This window comes from Zingiber officinale, chromosome 8A (assembly GCF_018446385.1).
Source record: "Zingiber officinale cultivar Zhangliang chromosome 8A, Zo_v1.1, whole genome shotgun sequence".
Classification (NCBI taxonomy): Eukaryota; Viridiplantae; Streptophyta; class Magnoliopsida; order Zingiberales; family Zingiberaceae; genus Zingiber; species Zingiber officinale.
Window position 1 is genome coordinate 53,683,637 of NC_056000.1, and position 27,138 is coordinate 53,710,774.

Here is a 27,138-nt window from a genome sequence, read left to right on the forward strand (position 1 = left end):
ACAGGAAACCAATGGCACATAAAAACTGAAATCTTAAAACATACTACAGTAGCAATGCAAAGAGAAAATAAGCATTGGTCTCTTTCTATTATAGCTACACATAATCACCTAAAGGTTAGGAACATACACAATTTAATAAATTCTATTAGAAAGGGTGATGTCGTTAGCCCTTAATAAACGCATTGGCAAATTTCTATTAAGAACCGAACATCAATTGTTCTATTAAGCAACGCATTGGCAGATTTCTGCTAAGCACATGATATTAAAAGGGTGATTGCTATGTGCCATGGCAAAGGAACCAGATTATAAAACTAGGAAGTCAACTACATGCTCAATTCATTCAAATCTCTTCTCTTCTTCCTTATAAAACTCACAGTAGCAGCTTCAAACTCATTAATCTTACAGCTTATTCTGAAAGCTCAAAAGAAACTCAAATCAAACTCGGATCCTTTGAACCCCACAGCAGCAAACCCTAAACCATAGCCCTTATAGTATAATTCGAATACTAGAAGAAACTAAACCCCTAGCAAATCCGAAATTTCCTCACGGCACATTCCAAAACACCAAAACAAAACTTCACAACATACTCAAAAACAAGGAAACTCCAAATTAAATTCGGAACTACCCTTACCGTAGGTGAGAAGCAACTTACAGCGTGTTCTTGAACTCACAGCCGAATGGAAGGGCTTCTAGGGTTTCGGGAATGTGCAAATCTCGGCGATCTCTTTGTATCTTCTTGCTCTTCTCGACGAGGGGATCACGAAGGTGTGAAGACCTCCCGGAGAACGGTGCTCGCCGGCCACCGGAGACATGCCCTAGGTCGTCTTCGTTTCCGCCCGAAAGAGAACCGCCGTCGCGAGGGAGAAGGAGAGAAAGGTTTTCGGGTTCGGAAAAATAAATTAAATCTTTATACTTAGGGTTATTTTCGGTTCCAACTATAGCTTATATATATTTTGTTCCCTACTTGATTAACAAAACTCTCGTGGAACACTTGGTTGGCTGCATTCGGTTAAGGCTCGGTTCCGATCCGAGGTCCACGATTCGAATCTTGGTTTGGACATTATTTTTGTTCAAACTTCTCTCGTTTAGTAAAAGTACCAAACGACCTCATAAAATTTCATAAAAATACTCTAAAAATTCCTAAAAATCTCTAGAATATTTCTATAGTATTTCTAAATATTTTAAAGAACTTTTAGATCTCGAAATAGGAAAAATTGGGTACATATAGTAACTCTAAATATTGATAAACAACTAAAATAAAAATAGTAGATAATTATTAATACTTTTATATATCTAGATAGGTATAAGCTAAAGAACTTCAAGAATAATTTATAGTTATAATGTGAAAATGTAACCTACTTTAGTTCCTTGATCTCCAAAATGAGATTAAATTTATGCCCATCTTTTCTAGTAATTTGTGTTTATTGTCTTCTTTACTTATAGTTTTGTAGGCATAAGCATCCATTTTAGATTACAGTTGGTTTCAGCTAACATATAGAGTTGGTTAGAGACCGAGGCATGGTACAGATTCAAAATTACTTAGGGTTGATTGTCTAATATAACTAATATAATAAAATAATTAATTTAAAAATATAATAAAATGAAAAATATGTTGATATGGTGCATGATTGTGGGGTCGGAGAGATGATGTGATCAGAGGTCAAGCCCGTGGGATGGTCAAAAGTCAAGCTCACATAGTGGTCAGAAGTCAAGCTTGCGTGGCGACTACTGCAATAGTAGCAGCTGTTGCAGTGAGAGATGTTTATCCTCCGATAGGAATAAAATATGGATTTTAAGAAATTGTCTTTACGTACTAAGTTTAGAAAGAATTTGATTTTAGTTTCTAAACTATTAAAGAATAGATATTCTGTCTATTTTGGTAACAAAGTTGTTATCAAGAAAATAGGAAAGTTATCTGTTATGGTACGTTGGTTGGCAATTTAAAATCCAATAACTCTCACGATGCAACAAATGGAAATTAATAACACATCTTCTAACTTTAATAAGAGAAAGTAAACTTCGGAAATAAACCAATCACATATTTGGCATCTAAGGCAAGGTCATATTGACTTGAGTAGGATTCAAAGGATAATGAACTTTTGGGTTCATTGATGGTGGGAAAACTTTCCAACCTGCGAGTCTTACTTAAAAGGAAAAATGACCGAGAGGCTTTTTAAGGCCAAGGGGTATGGAGCCAAAGATATGTTAGAATTGGTGTAGACCTTTGACTATCCAGGAAAGAGGTTGTTTCGAATATTTCATTTCTTTTATAGACAACTATTTGAGATAAGGATACATTTACTTGACGCGCCACAAGTCTAAGTGCTTTGATCAGTTCAAAGAGTACTAGGCTGATGTGGAGTAAACGTCAAGCTAAAAATATCAAGACACTACGGTTAGATCATAGTGGCAATCACCTCTTAGGAGAGTTTAGGAGTCACTTATCAGAAGTCGGGATTCAATCCCAACTAACTGCACCTGGTACACCCCCAACGGAATGGTGTAGTAGAACGAAGGTATAGGACTCTTATGAAAATAGTTAGATCAATAATGAGTCATTCAGAATCACCAAAATTCGTTTTAAGGATATACACTGAAAATAGAAGTGAACATAGTACATTCTAAGTCAGAACTCTCTACTCCCATAGAATTATAGAATGGGCGTAAGCCTAGTCTGAAGCATATTCGGATTTGGGTGGTCTAGCACATGAGAGACACTGATAAGTTGGGCAGGAGTTCACTTGTTTGTAGGTTATCCTAGAGAAACAAAAGGAGGTTTATAGTCCTAAAAATCAGAAGATCATTGTTAGCACCAATGCCCGATTTTTAGAAGAAGACTATGTAATAAACCACAAGCCCATAAGTAAATTTATTCTTAAAAAAATAATAGAGGACTTGTCAAATCTAGTACCAACTGTACAAGATGGAATATCACAAGAAACTGCAACACGTATCACAAATGATACACAATTACAGACAGTGGCTCGTCGTAGTGGGAGGGTTGTTAGGCAAAGGACACAGTTTCCTTGTATAATCAACAACACACACTATAAGTAATATTATTTCCCAACTTATCGGGCTTATTGACTTATCGAGTTAAATCTCACCCATTGATAAGTCAAAGAAATAAATACTAAATATATGTGTTTGTTATTATATTAGGATTAAAAGCACACACTTCCATAATAACTAAGGTATAGTTCTTTTATAAAGTCAGTACAAAAAGAACTTACCTAAAATGGTCATACTCAATACATTTGGAGTGTATCAGTGTAATTTATTAGTTAAGATAAACTAATACTTAATTACATTACGACTACTTCAACGGTTTGTTCCTTTCCATCTTAGTCGCGAGCAACTTTTTATAATTTATAAAGAACTGACAACATGATCTTCTGTGTGTGACATCACACACCATGTTGTCTACTATATAAATTAATTGAACAAATTATATTTAACAAATAAATGTAGATATTGACCACAATGATTCTTTATTTCTAAATAAATGTTTATACAAAAGCTAAGTTTTTAGTATATACTCTAACAATCTCCCACTTATACTAAAAGACTATGCTGCCATATATCTTGCCATACATCTTATTCCCAAACCTTCAACATGCCCATCAAAAGCTCTTGCCTTAGGGGCCTTAGTGAAAGAATCTTCCAGATTATCACTTGATGCAATCTAGGCGGCAACAACTTCTACTCGTTTATACGATTTCTCGTATTGGGTGGTACTTGCGCTCTATTGTGTTTACTTGCCTTATGGACTTATGGTTTCTTCTAGTTTGCTACTACACCACTATTATTGTAATAATTTTTGGGAAAACCAGAAAACATGTCAAGTCCATCATGAAGTATCTGAGCCATACAACTTCTATGACTGCCTCAGAGGCTGCCACTTACTCAGCTTCTATGGTGGAGTCCAAAAAAGTACCTTTGCTTATCACTCTTCCATAGTTATTGTTGGTTGCTACTTGGAAAACCTATAGGTTCCACTGTACAAAAATTTTGTACAAAGGTCTGAACCTTTTCCTAGCTACCATGTGTTCTTTTAAATTAAATTTTGGATCGCCTGCGGAACTTAACACGTTTGATCCAAAACTTAATATATTTGTTCTTTTAGGTTTTGACTTGGATCTCCTGCGGAACTTTACACGTTCGACCCAAGTCTCCTTAAGTTATTAATTCCATTAAATATTAATTTCCATAATTGGTTCCCAGTACTGACGTGGCGAGGCACATGGCCTTCTTGGATATGGGAGCAACCACCACCGACTAGACAAAACTTTTATAGAAAGCTAATATTTAATTTCCTAAAATAACTTTAGGTTAACCAAAGAGAACAATCAAATCACAAGGAAAAGAAAAACCAAAAGAACACAGCATCGAAAAAAACATATTCGAAATTCTAGAACGTAAGCATCTTGTATTTGGTATTATTTCCATAAATAACTAGTATGATGCGGAAATAAAAATTACTAGTTATACCTTGTAGAAAAACCTCTTGATCTTCTATCGTATTCCTCTTCTAACCTCGGACGTTGTGTGGGCAACGATCTACCGAGATGAGAAACCACCAACCACCTTCTTCTCCTCCAAGCAAGGTTCGGCCACAAAGGAAGAACTTTACCAAAGAAGAAAATCAAAATACTAACCAAGCTCCAAGAGATGCTAGCTTTCTCTTCTTCTTCTTCTTCTTCTCCAAGTAGTATCCGGCCACCACAAGAACTCCAAGAGAGATGAAGTATTCGGCCACCACAAGAGGAAGAGAGGGAGATGATGATGGCCGGCCACAACACCAAGGAAAAAAAGGGAGAGAAAACAATAGAGGTTGTATCTCATGAAGGCACCCCTACCCCTTCTTTTATATTCCTTGGCCTAGGCAAATTAGGAAATTTATTTACAATAAAATTTCCTTAATTTCCTTGATATGATTTATTTGAGAAAAATAAAATAAAATTTCCCAAATAAACTCTAATGGCCGGCCACATCAAGAGGAATCAAATTGGACAAGTTTCAATCAACAATTAAAACTTTCCTTATTTGTTTCCGGAAATTTTAAAAATAAAATTTCTCTTTAAAAATCTCTTCATGGTTAATAAAAGGAAATTTCTATAATTTTAATTTTATTAACATGTGAATAATTTTAAAGAGAAAAATAAAACATCTCTCCAATCTACAAATAAGGAAAGAGATCTAATCTCTTTCTTTAATCTTTTGTAGATCTTTTACAAGAGAGATATTTTAATTTTAATTCTCTTTAAATTATATCTTCCACATAATAATAAAAATTAAAATTAAATTTCTTTTTTAATTTAATTTGGCCGGCCCTACTAGCTTGGGTTCAAGCTAGGGCCGGCCACCCAATTTTATACCTAGGCTGGCCCTAGCTTGTTCCCAAGCTAGCTTGGTCGGCCCCTATTGGGTGGGTATAGAAGGTGGGTATAGGTGGGTATAGAACTCTATAAATAAGAGGCTACGATAGGGGCCGAGAGGAGGAATTGGTTTTGGTCTCCCGATAAAATTAAGCATCCCGTGTTCGCCCCGAACACACAACTTAATTTTATCAATGATAATTCATTCCACTAGAGAACTATCATTGAACTACCGCACCAATCCCAAATTACATTTTTGGGCTCCTTCTTATTATGAGTGTGTTAGTCTCCCTGTGTTTAAGATATCGAATGTCCACTAATTAAGTGAGTTACTGACAACTCATTTAATTATCTAAGTCCAAGAGTAGTACCACTCAACCTTATCGTCATGTCGGACTAAGTCCACCTGCAGGGTTTAACATGATAATCCTTATGAGCTCCTCTTGAGGACATTATCAACCTAGTATCTCTAGGACACAGTTTCCTTCTATAATCAACAACACACACTATAAGTGATACTATTTCCCAACTTATCGGGCTTATTGATTCATCGAACTAAATCTCACCCATTGATAAATTAAAGAAATAAATATCAAATATATGTGTTTGTTATTATATCAGGATTAAGAGCACACACTTCCATAATAACCGAGGTCTTTGTTTCTTTATAAAGTCAGTATAAAAGAAACGACCTCAAATGGTCCTTCTCAATACACTCTGAGTGTACTAGTGTAATTATACAGTCAAGATAAACTGATACCTAATTACACTACGACCTTCTAATGGTTTGTTCCTTTCCATTTTGGTCGTGAGCTACTGTTTATAATTTATAAGGTACTGATAATATCATCTTCTGTATGTGACACCACATACTATATTATCTACTATATAAATTAATTGAACAACTACAACTAAATGTAGAAAATTTGACCAAATGTGATTCTTTATTCATAATGAATGTTTACAAAGCTTAGGCTTTCAGTATACACTCCAACAATCTCCCACTTATACTAATGACTAAGCTGCCATATCTTCTACCATACATCTGATTCTCATTCCCTCCACATGCCGATCGAAAGCTTTCGCCGGAAGGGCCTTAGTTAAAGGATCTGCCAGGTTATCCGCTAATGCAATCTTGGCGATGACAACTTCTCCTCGCTTCACGATATCTCGTATCAGGTGGTACTTGCGCTCTATATGTTTACTTGCCTTATGAGCTCGTGGTTCCTTCGAGTTTGCAACTGCACCGCTATTATCACAATAAATTGTGATGATTTTGGGCAAACCAGGAATCACATCTAAGTCCATTAGAAAGTTCCTGAGCCATACTGCTTCTTTAGCTGCCTCAGAGGCTGCTACATACTCAGCTTCCATGGTTGAGTCCAAAATGCATTTCTGCTTAACACTCCTCCATGAAATGGCTCCACCTCCTAAAGTAAACACATAGTCTGATGTAGACTTACTGTTATCCCTATCTGATTGGAAATCTGAATCTGTGTAACCCACAGGGAGCAGATCGTCTGCTTGGTAAACTAGCATATAATCTCTAGTCCTTCTCAGGTACTTTAATATATGCTTTACCGCAGTCCAATGTCCTTGTCCAGGGTTACTCTGATATCTGCTGACCATGCCCACGGCAAAACAGATATCAGGTCTCGTACATAGCATTGCATACATTAGGCTTCCTACAGCCGAAGCATAAGGAACTGCTTTCATGTCTTCTATCTCTTTCGACGTCTTTGGAGACATCTCTTTAGACAGAGCTACTCCATGTCTAAAAGGTAAGAAACCTTTCTTGGAATCCTGCATGCTAAAACGAGCAAGGATTGTATCTATATATGAAGCTTGGGACAGACACAACATTCTTTTCTTGCGATCCCTTATCACTTTGATCCCAAGAATGTGTGCACACTCTCCTAAATCCTTCATATCAAATTGTTTGGACAATCATACCCTTACGTCTGATAATACCTTGACATTGTTGCCAATTAACAAAATATCATCTACGTATAGTACAAGAAATACCACCACGTTTCCGTTACACTTTTTGTATACACAAGACTCATCCGGACACTGAATAAATCCATATGACTGGATTACTTCATTAAACCGGATGTTCCAAGACCTTGAAGCTTGCTTCAGTCCATAAATGGACCGATTGAGCTTGCACACTAGATGCTCTTTGCCTTTTTCAATGAACCCTTCTGGTTGCTTCATATGAATGTTCTCTTCAAGACTTCCATTAAGGAATGCCGTCTTGACATCCATTTGCCAAATCTCATAATCCATATGAGCAGCAATGGATAAGAGTATCCGGATAGACTTAAGCATGGCTACCGGTGAAAAGGTTTCCTCATAATCGATTCCCTCTTTCTGAGTGTACCCTTTCGCAACAAGCCTAGCTTTGAAGGTCTCTACCTTCCCGTCATCCCTCTTTTCCTTTTGTAGATCCACTTGCATCCAACGGCTTTTACACCATCGGATGGTTCTACAAGCTCCGGACTTTATTAGAGTACATAGACTCTATTTGAATTCATTGCCTTTTGCCAAGATCTTGCATCTATATCTTGGAGTGCTTGTCAGTATGTTCGTGGATCGGGTTCATGTTTACCGGATCAAGTCCGAAGACTCTCCCAAAAACATGAATCTTTCAGTTGCCTTACAACCCTCTACGACGAGGCACTGTCGTGGTTGTGTATCATGTGTGACACGTGTTGCGTCTCTTGTGGTACTTCATCTTGTCTTGTTGACTGAAGTAGACATGTCCTCTCTAAGTTCTTCTAAAACAACTTTGCTACTGGGCTTGTGATCCATTATATAGTCTTCTTCTAAAAACTGGGCATTGGTGCTAACAATGACCTTCTGGTCTTTAGGACTATAAAATAAACCACCTTTCGTTCCTTTGGGATATCCTACAAACACGCGAACTTCTTTACGGGATTCTAACTTATCAGCATCTGGTTTCAGCGCATGTGCTGGACTACCCCAAATCCGAATATGTCTTAGAGTGGGCTTTCGCCCATTCCACAATTCTATGGGAGTAGAAGAAACTGATTTAGAAGGTACTAAGTTCAGAACGTATACTGCTATTTCCAGAGCATATCCCCAAAACGAATTTGGTAATTCTGAATAACTCATCATTGATCTAACCATCTCCATAAGAGTCCTATTCCTTCGTTCTGCTACACCATTCTGTTGGGGTGTTCCAGGTGCAGACAATTGAGATTGAATCCCGGCCTCTGATAAGTAATTCCTAAACTCTCCTAAGAGGTATTCGCCACCACGATCTGACCGTAGTGTATTGATACTTTTACGTAGTCGTTTCTCCACATCAGCCTTGTATTCTTTGAACTTATCAAAGCACTCGGACTTGCGGTGCATTAGGTAAATGTATCCATATCTTGAATAATCGTCTATGAAAGAGACAAAATATTCAAAACCTCCTCTTGCCTGGACAAACATAGGACCACACAAATCAGAGTGAACCAACTCTAACACTTCTTTGGCTCTATACCCCTTGGCCTTGAACGGCCTCTTGGTCATTTTACCTTCCAAGCAGGATTCACAAGTTGGAAAATTTTCCAACTCTAATGAACTCAAAAGTCCATCGGCTATAAGCCTCTGAATCCTACTTAAGTTAATATGACCAAGCCTTAGATGCCAAAGATATGCTTGGTTCATTTCCGAAGGTTCTTTTCTCTTATTAGAATTAGAAGATGAGTTATAAATTTCCAAGTTTTACTTTGTGGAAGAAATTGGATTTAAAGTATACAAATTGCCAACTAATGCACCAGAACAGATAATCACTTTATTTCTTTTAATAACTACATCGTTACTAAAGGAAACTGAATATCCATCTAAAAACAGTTTAGAAACTAAAATTAAATTCTTTCTAAAACTAGGTACATAAAGACAATTTCTTAAAACCAAATTCCTATTTCTACTAAAAGATAAGTAGACGTCTCCCACTGCAACAGCTGCCACCTTAGTAGCATTGCCCATGTAGACGGTAATTTCTCCTTCAGATAGTCGTCGGGTTTCACGGAACCCTGCAAGGAATTGCAGACATGATCGATGGCTCCGTATCTACACACCGGTGTTGGTAGATAACACCGCTAAACATGTTTCAACAACTAGAGTATGAGATATACCTTTGTTTTGGTTCCTACGAGGACGGTCCGCCTTCGATGTGCCTGCAGATGAAGCACTTGCCCTTGACTTCTTCATTCCATTTAAATCCCATACTCCGAGATTTATTCACTTTCTTTCTTGAACCGACTTGTTTCTTCTTCTTCTTTCCTTTCGGTTTAGAAGTAGAACCATTTTCGACATAGTGAATTTGAGCATTGTGACGAAATAATCCTTCTTGCTTGAAGTTCCGTCGGTAGTTCCGCTAATGAATAAACCCTCTTATTCATATTATAGTTCGGGCTGTTCAAAACTTCTAGGTAGCGTTTGGAGGATCATATCGATCTGGGTTTCCCATCAATTTCTCCTCCAAGGATCGTATCTCGTTCGGATAAGCCATCATCTTTAGGATATGATCCCTCAGGAGTACCCTCTTGCATGGTGGGCGTCATTATCTTTCTCATGGCTTCTTGCCTAGAAGCCCTATCGATGACCAAAGAGTTCCTTGAGATTGTTCATAATATCATTGTTGGTATTGGTAAATCTTGATGTTGCAATACATTTGACATTGAAGCCAAAATGTAACGCCATCATCTCCTTTTACCCATTTCCTATGATATTCAATCTCCTCTTGGGTAGATTCAGATAGGTGCATCGAGCGCTTTCGTCAAGACATATTTATAGCTTTCGGTAAGAACAATGTCCAAGTTTCTTTTCCAATCTATGTAGTTTGGTCCGATAAGTCTATTACGTTGAAGTATGATGGACGGTGGGTTGAAAGACATCCTAAGAATCACAAATAACTTTTGGTCGAACTCTAAATTTAGAATAATATTGATTCCTCAAACAATACTATTTTAAATTAACCAACACCTCATAACACCGTCAATTTTGTATGCCACGTTAATGTGGACGTATACAAATTCAACATTTGTAAAGGAGGATTTTAACCCATTAATTTTATTATCTTGTCAACCTAACTTTTGACAAATAAAATTAATAGTTGGTATCATTTGGTCACACAAATAATAGCGATGACTCCGTTGGGGAGGATACTATTAGATGTGTCTAAGTGTATACCATTACTTGACACTAAGTCCATTAATAAGATTATGCCCTTCCGTTGGGAAGATCACACTCTTAATTAACTTCCTATAGTCATCCAAAATGGAAGTTTGTTCTAGTGATCCATGAAACAAGCTCATCCGTTATGGAGGAAGGCACTTCGAGCCAACGCGCAAGCTTGTTTGCATCACTTACAAACCAGTAATGGAGACCATGAGATTTATTTAAAAATCCCTCTCCCACTTAGTTATTTATAAATGAGGAATTTTAACTATGCTAGCCTACTTTACTTGTAAACTAACATGCACACATAGCATAATATAAAAGCAATAGAGAAACTAATTTTCAACTATTATGACTTTTATCTCTAGTTGTCCTCCGTGTGTTGTCATCCCAAGCTGCTGCCATATTTGGCCACCGCCACCGGGTCTAACTGTCGCATCCATCTTGCTTCTTGTTCCGCTGCGCCTCTGGTCCTTAGAAGGTTCCACGCTTTGCAAGATTCGATCGCGACATAAATAGAATTTTACATTTTGATCCTATATTCCATAAAAGGAATGTACATGTATCTAGATCAAAAATAAAATCCTAATAAAACTAAATACAGCTCCTGCTGTATTTTAATACAATCATGCACACACATATAAATGCCCTTGACATGTCCAAGGGTCCAATCACACACATAATAACTAAAAGCCATAATAGTTGGATCCTGCATCCACAAAGTTAGCACATCCTACTATTAACCTGCCTAAATTATGTATGACATGTGCATAATTAAACTAAATACCAAATACACAGAGGCAAAACCCAGCTCTGATACCAATTGTTGGTTGCTACTTGGAAAACCTATAGGTTCCACTGTACAAAAATTTTGTACAAAGGTCTGAACCTTTTCCTAGCTACCATGTGTTCTTTTAAATTAAATTTTGGATCGCCTGCGGAACTTAACACGTTTGATCCAAAACTTAATCTATTTGTTCTTTTAGGTTTTGACTTGGATCTCCTGCGGAACTTTACACGTTCGACCCAAGTCTCCTTAAGTTATTAATTCCATTAAATATTAATTTCCATAATTGGTTCCCAGTACTGACGTGGCAAGGCACATGGCCTTCTTGGATATGGGAGCAACCACCACCGACTAGACAAAACCTTTTATAGAAAGCTAATATTTAATTTCCTAAAATAACTTTAGGTTAACCAAAGAGAACAATCAAATCACAAGGAAAAGAAAAACCAAAAGAACACAGCATCGAAAAAAAACATATTCGAAATTCTAGAACGTAAGCCTCTTGTATTTGGTATTATTTCCATAAATAACTAGTATGATGCGGAAATAAAAATTACTAGTTATACCTTGTAGAAAAACCTCTTGATCTTCTATCGTATTTCTCTTCTAACCTCGGACGTTGTGTGGGCAACGATCTACCGAGATGAGAAACCACCAACCACCTTCTTCTCCTCCAAGCAAGGTTCGGCCACAAAGGAAGAACTTTACCAAAGAAGAAAATCAAAATACTAACCAAGCTCCAAGAGATGCTAGCTTTCTCTCCTTCTTCTTCTTCTTCTCCAAGTAGTATCCGGCCACCACAAGAACTCTAAGAAGAGATGAATTCGGCCACCACAAGAGGAAGAGAGGGAGAGGATGATGATGATGGCCGCCACACCAAGGAAAAAGGGAGAAAACAATAGAGGTGGTATCTCATGAAGGCACCCCTACCCCTTCTTTTATATTCCTTGGCCTAGGCAAATTAGGAAATTTATTTACAATAAAATTTCCTTAATTTCCTTGATATGATTTATTTGAGAAAAATAAAATAAAATTTCCCAAATAAACTCTAATGGCCGGCCACATCAAGAGGAATCAAATTGGACAAGTTTCAATCAACAATTAAAACTTTCCTTATTTGTTTCCGGAAATTTTAAAAATAAAATTTCTCTTTAAAAATCTCTTCATGGTTAATAAAAGGAAATTTCTATAATTTTAATTTTATTAACATGTGAATAATTTTAAAGAGAAAATAAAACATCTCTCCAATCTACAAATAAGGAAAGAGATCTAATCTCTTTCTTTAATCTTTTGTAGATCTTTTACAAGAGAGATATTTTAATTTTAATTCTCTTTAAATTATATCTTCCACATAATAATAAAAATTAAAATTAAATTTCTTTTTTAATTTAATTTGGCCGGCCCTACTAGCTTGGGTTCAAGGGCCGGCCACCCCAATTTATACCTAGGCCGGCCCTAGCTTGTTCCCAAGCTAGCTTGGCGGCCCCCTATGGGTGGGTATAGAAGGTGGGTATAGGTGGGTATAGAACTCTATAAATAAGAGGCTACGATAGGGACCGAGAGGAGGAATTGGTTTTGGTCTCCGATAAAATTAAGCATCCCGTGCCCGAACACACAACTTAATTTTATCAATGATAATTCATTCCACTAGAGAACTATCATTGAACTACCGCACCAATCCCAAATTACATTTTGGGCTCCTTCTTATTATGAGTGTGTTAGTCTCCCGTGTTTAAGATATCGAATGTCCACTAATTAAGTGAGTTACTGACAACTCATTTAATTATCTAAGTCCAAGAGTAGTACCACTCAACCTTATCGTCATGTCGGACTAAGTCCACCTGCAGGGTTTAACATGATAATCCTTATGAGCTCCTCTTGAGGACATTATCAACCTAGTATCTCTAGGACACAGTTTCCTTCTATAATCAACAACACACACTATAAGTGATACTATTTCCCAACTTATCGGGCTTATTGATTCATCGAACTAAATCTCACCCATTGATAAATTAAAGAAATAAATATCAAATATATGTGTTTGTTATTATATCAGGATTAAGAGCACACACTTCCATAATAACCGAGGTCTTTGTTTCTTTATAAAGTCAGTATAAAAGAAACGACCTCAAATGGTCCTTCTCAATACACTCTGAGTGTACTAGTGTAATTATACAGTCAAGATAAACTGATACCTAATTACACTACGACCTTCTAATGGTTTGTTCCTTTCCATTTTGGTCGTGAGCTACTGTTTATAATTTATAAGGTACTGATAATATCATCTTCTGTATGTGACACCACATACTATATTATCTACAATATAAATTAATTGAACAACTACAACTAAATGTAGAAAATTTGACCAAATGTGATTCTTTATTCATAATGAATGTTTACAAAGCTTAGGCTTTCAGTATACACTCCAACAATCTCCCACTTATACTAATGACTAAGCTGCCATATCTTCTACCATACATCTGATTCTCATTCCCTCCACATGCCGATCGAAAGCTTTCGCCGGAAGGGCCTTAGTTAAAGGATCTGCCAGGTTATCCGCTAATGCAATCTTGGCGATGACAACTTCTCCTCGCTTCACGATATCTCGTATCAGGTGGTACTTGCGCTCTATATGTTTACTTGCCTTATGAGCTCGTGGTTCCTTCGAGTTTGCAACTGCACCGCTATTATCACAATAAATTGTGATGATTTTGGGCAAACCAGGAATCACATCTAAGTCCATTAGAAAGTTCCCGAGCCATACCGCTTCTTTAGCTGCCTCGAGGTGCCACATACTCGGCTTCCATGGTTGAGTCCAAAATGCATTTCGCTAACACTCCTCCATGAAATGGCTCCACCTCCTAAAGTAAACTATTATCCCTATCGATTGGAAATCGAATCCATGTAACCCACAGGGAGCAGATCGTCTGCTTGGTAAACTAGCATATAATCTCTAGTCCTTCTCGGGTACTTTAATATATGCTTTACCGCAGTCCAATGTCCTTGTCCAGGGTTACTTCGATATCTGCTGACCATGCCCACGACAAAACAGATATCCGGTCTCGTACATAGCATTGCATACATTAGGCTTCCTACACCAAGCATAAGGAACTGCTTTCATGTCTTCTATCTCTTTCAACGTCTTTGGAGACATCTCTTTAGACAGAGCTACTCCATGTCTAAAAGGTAAGAAACCTTTCTTGGAATCCTGCATGCTAAACGAGCAAGGATTGTATCTATATATGAAGCTTGAGACAGACACAACATTCTTTTCTTGCGATCCCTTATAACTTTGATCCCAAGAATGTGTGCACAATCTCCTAAGTCCTTCATATCAAATTGTTTGGACAATCATACCCTTACGTCCGATAATACCTTGACATTGTTGCCAATTAACAAAATATCATCTACGTATAGTACAAGAAATACCACCACGTTTCCGTTACACTTCTTGTATACACAAGACTCATCCGGACACTGAATAAATCCATATGACTGGATTACTTCATTAAACCGGATGTTCCAAGACCTTGAAGCTTGCTTTAGTCCATAAATGGACCGATTGAGCTTGCACACTAGATGCTCTTTGCCTTTTTCAATGAACCCTTCTGGTTGCTTCATATGAATGTTCTCTTCAAGACTTCCATTAAGGAATGCCGTCTTGACATCCATTTGCCAAATCTCATAATCCATATGAGCAGCAATGGATAAGAGTATCCGGATAGACTTAAGCATGGCTACCGGTGAAAAAGTCTCCTCATAATCGATTCCCTCTTTCTGAGTGTACCCTTTCGCAACAAGCCTAGCTTTGAAGGTCTCTACCTTCCCGTCTGTCCCTCTTTTCCTTTTGTAGATCCACTTGCATCCAACGGCTTTTACACCATCAGGTGGTTCTACAAGCTCCCAGACTTTATTAGAGTACATAGACTCTATTTCAGAATTCATTGCCTTTTGCCAAGATGCTGCATCTATATCTTGGAGTGCTTCGTCGTATGTTCGTGGATCAGGTTCATGTTTACCCGGGATCAAGTCCGAAGACTCTCCCAAAAACATGAATCTTTCAGGCTGCCTTACAACCCTCCCACTACGACGAGGCACTGTCTGTGGTTGTGTATCATGTGTGACACGTGTTGCGGTCTCTTGTGGTACTTCATCTTGTACTGTTGGTACTGAAGTAGACATGTCCTCTCTAAGTTCTTCTAAAATAACTTTGCTACTGGGCTTGTGATCCATTATATAGTCTTCTTCTAAAAACTGGGCATTGGTGCTAACAATGACCTTCTGGTCTTTAGGACTATAAAATAAACCACCTTTCGTTCCTTTGGGATATCCTACAAACACGCGAACTTCTGTACGGGATTCTAACTTATCAGCATCTGGTTTCAGCACATGTGCTGGACTACCCCAAATCCGAATATGTCTTAGACTGGGCTTTCGCCCATTCCACAATTCTATGGGAGTAGAAGAAACTGATTTAGAAGGTACTAAGTTCAGAACGTATACTGCTGTTTCCAGAGCATATCCCCAAAACGAATTTGGTAATTCTGAATAACTCATCATTGATCTAACCATCTCCATAAGAGTCCTATTCCTTCGTTCTGCTACACCATTCTGTTGGGGTGTTCCAGGTGCAGACAATTGGGATTGAATCCCGGCCTCTGATAAGTAATTCCTAAACTCTCCTAAGAGGTATTCGCCACCACGATCTGACCGTAGTGTCTTGATACTTTTACCTAGTCGTTTTTCCACATCAGCCTTGTATTCTTTGAACTTATCAAAGCACTCGGACTTGCGGTGCATTAGGTAAATGTATCCATATCTTGAATAATCGTCTATGAAAGAGACAAAATATTCAAAACCTCCTCTTGCCTGGACAGACATAGGACCACACAAATCAGAGTGAACCAACTCTAACACTTCTTTGGCTCTATACCCCTTGGCCTTGAACGGCCTCTTGGTCATTTTACCTTCCAAGCAGGATTCACAAGTTGGAAAATTTTCCAACTCTAATGAACTCAAAAGTCCATCGGCTATAAGCCTCTGAATCCTACTTAAGTTAATATGACCAAGCCTTAGATGCCAAAGATATGCTTGGTTCATTTCCGAAGGTTCTTTTCTCTTATTAGAATTAGAAGATGAGTTATAAATTTCCAAGTTTTACTTTGTGGAAGAAATTGGATTTAAAGTATACAAATTGCCAACTAATGCACCAGAACAGATAATCACTTTATTTCTTTTAATAACTACATCGTTACTAAAGGAAACTGAATATCCATCTAAAAACAGTTTAGAAACTAAAATTAAATTCTTTCTAAAACTAGGTACATAAAGACAATTTCTTAAAACCAAATTCCTATTTCTACTAAAAGATAAGTAGACGTCTCCCACTGCAACAGCTGCCACCTTAGTAGCATTGCCCATGTAGACGGTAATTTCTCCTTCAGATAGTCGTCGGGTTTCCTGGAACCCCTGCAAGGAATTGCAGACATGATCAGTGGCTCCCGTATCTACACACCAGGTGCTGGTAGATAACACCGCTAAACATGTTTCAACAACTAGAGTATGAGATATACCTTTGTTTTGGTTCCTACGAGGACAGTCCGCCTTCCAATGTCCTGCCTGCTTACAGATGAAGCACTTGCCCTTCGGCTTCTTCATTCCAGCTTTAAATCCTGTACTCTGAGATTTATTCACTTTCTTTGCTGAACCAGCTTGTTTCTTCTTCTTCTTTCCTTTCGGTTTAGAAGTAGAACCATTTTCAGCATAGTGAATTTGAGCATTGTGACGAAATAATCCTTCTGCTTCTTGAACAGTAGTTCCGCTAATGAATAAACCCTCTTATTCATATTATAGTTCAAACACTGTTCAAAACTTCTAGGTAGCGTTTGGAGGATCATATCGATCGGGTTTCCCCATCAATTTCTCCTCCAAGGATCGTATCTCGTTCGGATAAGCCATCATCTTTAGGATATGATCCCTTACAGGAGTACCCTCTTGCATGGTGGGTCATTATCTTTCTCATGGCTTCTTGCCTGGAAGCCCTATCCCGATGACCAAAGAGTTCCTTGAGATTGTTCATAATATCATAGGGTTGATTGGTAAATCTTGATGTTGCAATACATTTGACATTGAAGCCAAAATGTAACACGCGCCATCTCATCGACTTTACCCATTTCCTATGATATTCAATCTCCTCTTGGGTAGATTCAGAAGTAGGTGCATCAGGGCATTGCTCAGTCAATACATATTTATAGCTTTCAGCAGTAAGAACAATGTCCAAGTTTCTTTTCAGTATGATGGACAGTGGGTTGAAAGACATCCTAAGAATCACAAATAACTTTTGGTCAGAACTCTAAATTTAGAATAATATTGATTCCTCAAACAATACTATTTTAAATTAACCAACACCTCATAACACCGTCAATTTTGTATGCCACGTTAATGTGGACGTATACAAATTCAACATTTGTAAAAGGAGGATTTTAACCCATTAATTTTATTATCTTGTCAACCTAACTTTTTGACAAATAAAATTAATAGTTGGTATCATTTGGTCACACAAATAATAGCAGTGACTCCGTTGGGGAGGATACTATTAGATGTGTCTAAGTGTATACCATTACTTGACACTAAGTCCATTAATAAGATTATGCCCCTTCCGTTGGGGAAGATCACACACTCTTAATTAACTTCCTATAGTCATCCAAAAATGGAAGTTTGTTCTAGTGATCCGCAAACAAGCTCATCCGTTATGGAGGAAGGCACTCAGAGCCAACGCGCAAGCTTGTTTGCATCACTTACAAACCAGTAATGGAGACCATGAGATTTATTTAAAAATCCCTCTCCCACTTAGTTATTTATAAATGAGGAATTTTAACTATGCTAGCCTACTTTACTTGTAAACTAACATGCACACACAGCATAATATAAAAGCAATAGAGAAACTAATTTTCAACTATTATGACTTTTATCTCTAGTTGTCCTCCGTGTGTTGTCATCCCAAGCTTTGCCATATTTGGCCACCATCACGGGTCTAGCTGTCGCTCCTTGTTCCGCTGCGCCTCTGGTCCTTAGAAGGTTCCACGCTTTGCAAGATTCGATCTGCGACATAAATAGAATTTTACATTTTGATCCTATATTCCATAAAAGGAATGTACATGTATCTAGATCAAAAATAAAATCCTAATAAAACTAAATACAGCTCCTGCTGTATTTTAATACAATCATGCACACACAGATAAATGCCCTTGACATGTCCAAGGGTCCAATCACACACATAATAACTAAAAGCCATAATAGTTGGATCCTGCATCCACAAAGTTAGCACATCCTACTATTAACCTGCCTAAATTATGTATGACATGTGCATAATTAAACTAAATACCAAATACACAGAGGCAAAACCCTAGCTCTGATACCAATTGTTGGTTGCTACTCGGAAAACCTATAGGTTCCACTGTACAAAATTTTGTACAAAGGTCTGAACCTTTTCCTAGCTACCATGTGTTCTTTTAAATTAAATTTTTGGATCGCCTGCGGAACTTAACACGTTTGATCCAAAACTTAATCTATTTGTTCTTTTAGGTTTTGACTTGGATCTCCTGCGGAACTTAACACGTTCGCCCCAAGTCTCCTTAAGTTATTAATTCCATTAAATATTAATTTCCATAATTGGTTCCCAGTACTGACGTGGCAAGGCACATGGCCTTCTTGGATATGAGAGCAACCACCACCGACTAGACAAAACCTTTTATAGAAAGCTAATATTTAATTTCCTAAAATAACTTTAGGTTAACCAAAGAGAACAATCAAATCACAAGGAAAAGAAAAACCAAAAGAACACAGCATCGAAAAAAAACATATTCGAAATTCTAGAACGTAAGCCTCTTGTATTTGGTATTATTTCCATAAATAACTAGTATGATGCGGAAATAAAAATTACTAGTTATACCTTGTAGAAAAACCTCTTGATCTTCTATCGTATTTCTCTTCTAACCTCGGACGTTGTGTGGGCAACGATCTACCGAGATGAGAAACCACCAACCACCTTCTTCTCCTCCAAGCAAGGTTCGGCCACAAAGGAAGAACTTTACCAAAGAAGAAAATCAAAATACTAACCAAGCTCCAAGAGATGCTAGCTTTCTCTCCTTCTTCTTCTTCTTCTCCAAGTAGTATCCGGCCACCACAAGAACTCTAAGAGAGATGAAGTATTCGGCCACCACAAGAGGAAGAGAGGGAGATGATGATGGCCGGCCACAACACCAAGGAAAAAAAGGGAGAGAAAACAATAGAGGTTGTATCTCATGAAGGCACCCCTACCCCTTCTTTTATATTCCTTGGCCTAGGCAAATTAGGAAATTTATTTACAATAAAATTTCCTTAATTTCCTTGATATGATTTATTTGAGAAAAATAAAATAAAATTTCCCAAATAAACTCTAATGGCCGGCCACATCAAGAGGAATCAAATTGGACAAGTTTCAATCAACAATTAAAACTTTCCTTATTTGTTTCCGGAAATTTTAAAAATAAAATTTCTCTTTAAAAATCTCTTCATGGTTAATAAAAGGAAATTTCTATAATTTTAATTTTATTAACATGTGAATAATTTTAAAGAAAAATAAAACATCTCTCAATCTACAAATAAGGAAAGAGATCTAATCTCTTTCTTTAATCTTTTGTAGATCTTTTACAAGAGAGATATTTTAATTTTAATTCTCTTTAAATTATATCTTCCACATAATAATAAAATTAAAATTAAATTTCTTTTTAATTTAATTTGGTCGGCCCTACTAGCTTGGGTTCAAGCTAGGGCCAGCCACCCAATTTTATACCTAGGCCGGCCCTGTTCCCAAGCTAGCTTGGCCGGCCCCTATTGGGTGGGTATAGAAGGTGGGTATAGGTGGGTATAGAACTCTATAAATAAGAGGCTACGATAGGGACCGAGAGGAGGAATTGGTTTTGGTCTCCCGATAAAATTAAGCATCCCGTGTTCGCCCCGAACACACAACTTAATTTTATCAATGATAATTCATTCCACTAGAGAACTATCATTGAACTACCGCACCAATCCCAAATTATATTTTTGGGCTCCTTATTATGAGTGTGTTAGTCTCCCTGTGTTTAAGATATCGAATGTCCACTAATTAAGTGAGTTACTGACAACTCATTTAATTAATATCTAAGTCCAAGAGTAGTACCACTCAACCTTATCGGCATGTCGGACTAAGTCCACCTGCAGGGTTTAACATGACAATCCTTATGAGCTCCTCTTGGGGACATTATCAACCTAGTATCTCTAGGACACAGTTTCTTTCTATAATCAACAACACACACTATAAGTGATATCATTTCCCAACTTATCGGGCTTATTGATTCATCGAACTAAATCTCACCCATTGATAAATTAAAGAAATAAATATCAAATATATGTGCTTGTTATTATATCAGGATTAAGAGCACACACTTCCATAATAACCGAGGTCTTTGTTTCTTTATAAAGTCAGTATAAAAGAAACGACCTCAAATGGTCCTTCTCAATACACTATGAGTGTACTAGTGTAATTATACAGTCAAGATAAATTGATACCTAATTACACTACGACCTTCTAATGGTTTGTTCCTTTCCATTTTAGTCGTGAGCTACTGTTTATAATTTATAAGGTACTGATAATATCATCTTCTGTATGTGACACCACATACTATATTATCTACAATATAAATTAATTGAACAACTACAACTAAATGTAGAAAATTTGACCAAATGTGATTTTTTATTCATAATGAATGTTTACAAAGCTTAGGCTTTCAGTATACACTCCAACAGTTATGACTTCACCTCCTAAAGTAAACACAAAACACCGAGGTCGACTTACTATTGTCCCTATCCGATTGGAAGTCAAAAACCGTGCAACCCACAGGGACTAAATTATCTGCCTTGTAAGCTAGCATATAATCTCTAGTGCCTCTAAGGTACTTCAATATATGCTTTACCGCAGTCCAATGTTCTTGTCCAGGGTTACTTTGATATCTGCTAACTATGCCCTCGGCAAAATAGATTTCTGATCTCGTGCATAGCATACATTAGGCTTCCGGCAGCCGAAGCATAAGGAACTGCCTTTATTTCCTCTATCTCCTTTGATGTCTTCGGAGACATCTCTTTAGATAAAGCTACTCCATGTTGAAAAGGTAAGAAACTTTTCTTGGAGTTTTGCATGCTTAAAACGAGCAAGAATTGTTTCGATATATGAAGCTTGGGATAAGTAAAATATTCTTTTCTTGCGATCCCTTATTACTTTGATCCCAAGAATATATGCATTCTCCCAAGTCCTTTATATCGAATTGTTTGGACAACCATACCCTTACTTCTGACAACACTTTGATATTGTTTTCAATTACCAAAAATGTTATCTACGTATAGTACAAGAAATACCACCACGTTTCCATCACACTTCTTGTATACACAAGACTCATTCGGTTATTAAATAAATCCATAGGTTTGGATTACTTTATTAAACTGTATGTTCCAAGACCTTGAAGCTTTATTTCAGTCCATAGACTGATTGAGTTTACACACAAGATGCTCTTTGCTCTTTGCAATGAACCCTTTTGGTTGCTATATATATGGATGTTTTCTTCAAGACTTCCATTAAGGAAAGTTGTTTTGACATCCACTTGCTAAATCTCATAGTCCATATGAGAAGTAATAGATAAAAGAGTCTGGATAGACTTAAGCAGGGCTACCGGTGAAAAAGTTTCTTTTTTCAACAAGCCTTGCTTTGAAAGTTTCTACCTTCCTGTCTATCCCTCTTTTCCTATTGTACACTTATTTTCATCCAATGGTTTTTACACCATTTGGTGGTTCTACAAACTCCCAGACTTTATTAGAATATATATATTCTAATTCTGTATTTATTGCTCTTTACAAAGATGTTGCATCTTTATCTTGGAGCGCTTTGTCATATGCCCGGAGATCAGGTTCATGTTCATTTGGGATCAAGTCCAAAGACTCTCCCAAAACATGAATCTTTTAGGTTGCCTAACAACTCTCCCACTACGACGAGCCACTGTCTGTAATTGTGTATCATTTGTGATACGTGTTGCAGTTTCTTGTGATATTCCATCTTGTACAATTGGTACTAGATTTGACGTGTCCTCTATTATTTTTTTAAGAACAAATTTACTTATGGGCTTGTGGTTTATTACATAGTCTTCTTCTAAAAATCGGGCATTGGTGCTAACAATGACCTTCTGATTTTTAGAACTATAAACCTCCTTTCGTTTCTCTAGGATAACCTACAAACAAGTGAACTCCTGTTCAACTTATCAGTGTCTCTCATGTGCTAGACCACCCAAATCCGAATATGCTTCAGACTAGGCTTACGCCCATTCTGCAATTCTATGGGAGTAGAGAGTTCTGACTTAGAAGGTACTATGTTCACTTCCGTTTCCAATGTATATCCTTAAAACAAATTTGGTAATTTTCTAAATAACTCATCATCGATCTAATTATTCCATAAGAGCCTTATACCTTCTTTCTACTACACCATTCTGTTGGGGTGTACCAGGTGCAGTTAGTTGGGATTGAATCCCGTCTTCTGATAAGTGACTCCTAAACTCTCCTAAGAGGTACTCGTTACTATGATTTCACCGTAGTGTCTTGATACTTTTACTTTGACGTTACTCCACATCAGCCTAGTACTCTCTGAACTAATTAAAGCACTTAGACTTGTGGTGCGTCAAGTAAATGTATCCTTATCTCGAATAGTCGTCTATAAAAGAGACGAAATATTCGAAATAACATCTTGCCTGGATAGTCAAAGGTCTACACAAATCAGAATGAACCAATTCCAACATATCTTTGGCTCCATACCCCTTAGACTTAAAAGCTTCTTGGTTATTTTTCCTTCCAAGTAAGACTCGCAGGTTGGAAAGATTTCCACTACCAATGAACCCAAGAGTTCATTGGTTATTATCCTTTGAATCCTACTCAAGTTAATATAACCTAGCATTAGATGCCAAGAATATGATTGGTCCATTTCCGAATGTTGCTTTCTCTTATTAAAGTTAGAAGATGTGTTATTAATTTCCATTTATTGCATCGTGGGAGTTATTGGATTATAAATTGTCAACTAACATATCATCACCAGTAGCCATTCTTAAGTCTATCCGGACTCTTTTATCAGAACCGGTATCCAGTTTAATATAACCTAGCCTTAGAAGATGCTTTCTCTAGCCAGTGGCCACTTCTCTATATGGCTTTATTGGTAATGAAGTAAGGCCCATGGGTCAGATTAAGCTAACCATATCCTTGGGAAGCGAGCCACTGGTACGAACCAGGAAGAGCACTTTCATTGTGGTAGACTCGCCATCATCCTATAATGTCATTTTGGGCCGACTAGCCCTGCATGAGTTTCGAGCTGCCGTCTCCACCTTCCACCAGAAAATCAAATTCTCGGTCGGTGAGCAGGTCGGGGAAGTCAGGGGAGAACAACGGGTCTCTCAGCGATGCTACATTGACATTAAGCTATAATTTGTCCAGAGGACTCAGGATGGGGTTGTGCACGCCATCCAAGAAGAACCTTTACCTATAGCTGAAGAACCTATTCCCTGGGAAGAAGTTTAGCTATATCCGGAATGTCCCGAGAGTCTTACTCGGGTAGCGGGTGACTTGCCTCCTGAGGTCAAAGAGGAACTGATCCAGTGCCTGACCCGCAACAGAAATGTCTTCGCATGGTCCACCAAAGAGTTACCAGGGGTCAAGCCTGAGGTGGCGGAGCACAAGTTGCATCTCCTGCCTGATGCCCGACCTGTAAAGCAGAAAAAGAGGAATTTCTCGGTCGACCAGAATAAAATTATCAGAGCTGAAGTGGACCAGCTCAGGAAAGCAGGACATGTCCGAGAGGTACAGTTCCCGTCCTGGCTTTCCAATGTGGTCCAAGTGGCGAAGCCCAACAATAAGTGGAGAGTCTGCATAGACTTCCAAGATCTCAATAAAGTCAGACCTAAAGATTGTTATCCCCGACCCAGAATTGATCAGCTGGTGGACTCAACTGCCTGCTACAAAAGAATCTACATGCTAGATGCTTATCAGGAGTACCATCAAATCCCCTTGGTCGTGGAAGATCAAGAGAATATTAGTTTTATCACGGCAGATGGTACCTTTTGCTACACTATCTTGCCCTTTGGGCTCAGAAATGCAGGAGCCACCTATCAAAGGATGATGGACAAGATCTTCCAGGAGCAGGCGAGGCGCAATGTGGAGATCTATGTAGATGATGTACTCATCAAGTCTCCCTTAGCTGCAAATCTAATAGCAGATGTGGAAGAAACCTGCGACACTCTAAGACAGTACGTGTTAGTTAGAGCCCTAGAGCCAATCATTTGATGATTGTATGGACTCATGTATATCATATTCATGTATATATATTAAGGCATTTGGTTTTTGGTTATTATGCTTATTTGTATTAGTGCCAGATAAAATAAGTATAGTAACGTCCTAGAGTAGAAAGGTTCTTACCTATATCAATCGATTGGTTGAATCGATAGTGAGATGATATAGGGAACACTACTCTAAATCATTCCTAGTCGAGTATTAACATTCAGGGACAATGTTAATACAATAAGACTAGCATGTAGATCAGCTCGATGACTTGATCTCACAAGTCATGGATATAGAGATATCAAGTTGACACATGGGTATGCATTAGAGAATGTATACTGAATGACCCGCCATGAGAAAGTATCATGGATCGTTATATGAGTGTCATATACTTTCTTATGTGGCTATTAGTATGACTATTAGTCCTTTGACCTGAAGTCACCATGGATCCCTACATAAGGAGTTATGTACTTTGGTTTCGTCAAACGTCACCCGTAACAGGGTGGACTATAAAGGCGATTACTGGGTATGTAACAAATTATGCAGAGGGATGTGAGTGATGTAGATGGGATCTATCCCTCCCATATGACGGGAGCGACATCAATATTCTTGATAGAGTTAGACCACGAAGTGCATGACCATGCCCAAATGAGTCAACATTAGATGTTGAGCTCATTTGATCGAGTGAGTCTACTTGGAGTTCAAGATTTAGATTGATTAGAGGATGACACGGTCTATGCCTCATATTGATCAATCTAGATGTCTAGGATAGAAGGACAATGACATATATTGTGAGGAGTCACAATTAGTAGTCACAAGGTGATGTCGGATCTCGACATTCTTGTAACTTGGGTAGTAATGATGTGTTGCTAGATACCGCTCATTACTTATGCTCCTAAATGGGTTTAGGGCATTGCCAACGTTACAAGAACCTATAGGGTCACACACTAAGGACAATTAGATGGAGATTTGGTTCATATGATGAACTAAGAGGATTAGATTCATTTGATGAATCATATTGGATTAAGAGTAATCCAAATTGGGCTAATTGAGTTGGACTCAAGTTGATTCATGTATTCAATGAGTCTAATTTAGATTATGACTCATTAAATCAACTTAATTTAATGAATTAGATTCATTATATTAAGTTGGCTTGAATCATATGGTTGGATTAGATCAACCATGAGAGAGATTTGATCAAGTTTTACTTGATTTGAGAGGAAGAGAAAAAGTCATGTTTGACTTGACTTTTTGCCACATCACTAGTGAGTTGGCAAGATGTGGACCAATAGAATTGCTCCACATCATCAATGTGTGCCACCTCATGGAGGTTACAAGCCTCCATAGCATTTAATGTGGCCGGCCCACATTAAATGAGGAGGTTACACTTGTTGCCATGTCATTTAGTGAGGTGGCAAGATGTGGACCAATAGTGTTGATCCACATCATCCTAGAGTGCCACCTCATGGGGGTTACAACTCTTAATGGTCTCCACATTAATTGGAATTAATGTGGGGGTTACACCTCCTAGAAGGTGGCCGGCCACTTGAATGTGGAGAACAATTTTCATTTTTGAAAAATTGATTCTATCATTCATTCCTTCTTCTTCCTCCTAGAGTTCTTCTTGCTCTCTCCCTCTCCTCCTTCCTTGGCCGAACCACATAGGTGCTAGCACACCTTGGTTTTTGGTCACCTCCATCTAGTGTGTCCGTGTGGATACTTCTAGAGGACCGACACTTGACGGTCTTGAGATCCGGCAACATTTGGACGACGGGATTCGCGTGGGGCGCGCATCAAGGGTAATGATCTTAACTTTAGTGTAGATCTAAAGTTTTATAAACTCGTACAAGAAAAGGTTTTTGAAAAGTTTTTTACGAATCTTTGCACGAGATCCATGGCTTGGTGACTCGGGGTTTCATGAGCGGTTTTGATGAACCCAACAGTGGTATCGAGCCACGTGCAAAGACTTGTACGAGTTCGTTTGTATTTTATGAAAATATAACTTCTGTGATTTTCTGTAAAATTGAGTTTTAGAGTGTTTATGAGTAATTTTTCCGTAGAAGAAGCACAAGTGTCTCGGCACTTGTAGGCTGGAAAGTTTTCTTTAAACGGCTTCGTTTGCCCCAAATCCGTTTGGGACAGCGGGGTTGAGTGCCATTAGATCGCAAAGGAGAAACTCACGATGGTTAGATCGTGGGTAGGGGCATGCCCCTAACCCAAGGGAATTTGCTTAGCGATTGCACGAAATCGCTAAAAGCGAACCCGCCGGATTTTTCCGAAACGGCAATGTCTCGACCCATCGTTTTGGCACAGCGGGTTTAGACGCTGTTGGATCGCTAAAGGAACCCTCGCGATGGTTAGATCGCGGGGGGGCGCTGCCCCTGGGCCCCGCAAGGG

General features: G+C 38.1%; 1 protein-coding gene across 1 annotated transcript in view; it reads left to right on the forward strand.

The window, feature by feature from the left end:
- Window positions 1-27,138, forward strand: part of LOC122010812 — a 53,838-nt gene that overhangs the window by 19,216 nt on the left and 7,484 nt on the right. The window contains exon 2 of the mRNA XM_042567284.1: window positions 24,023-24,710. Coding sequence (XP_042423218.1) covers window positions 24,023-24,710 — 688 coding nt within the window. The remainder of the gene's footprint in view (window positions 1-24,022; window positions 24,711-27,138) is intronic.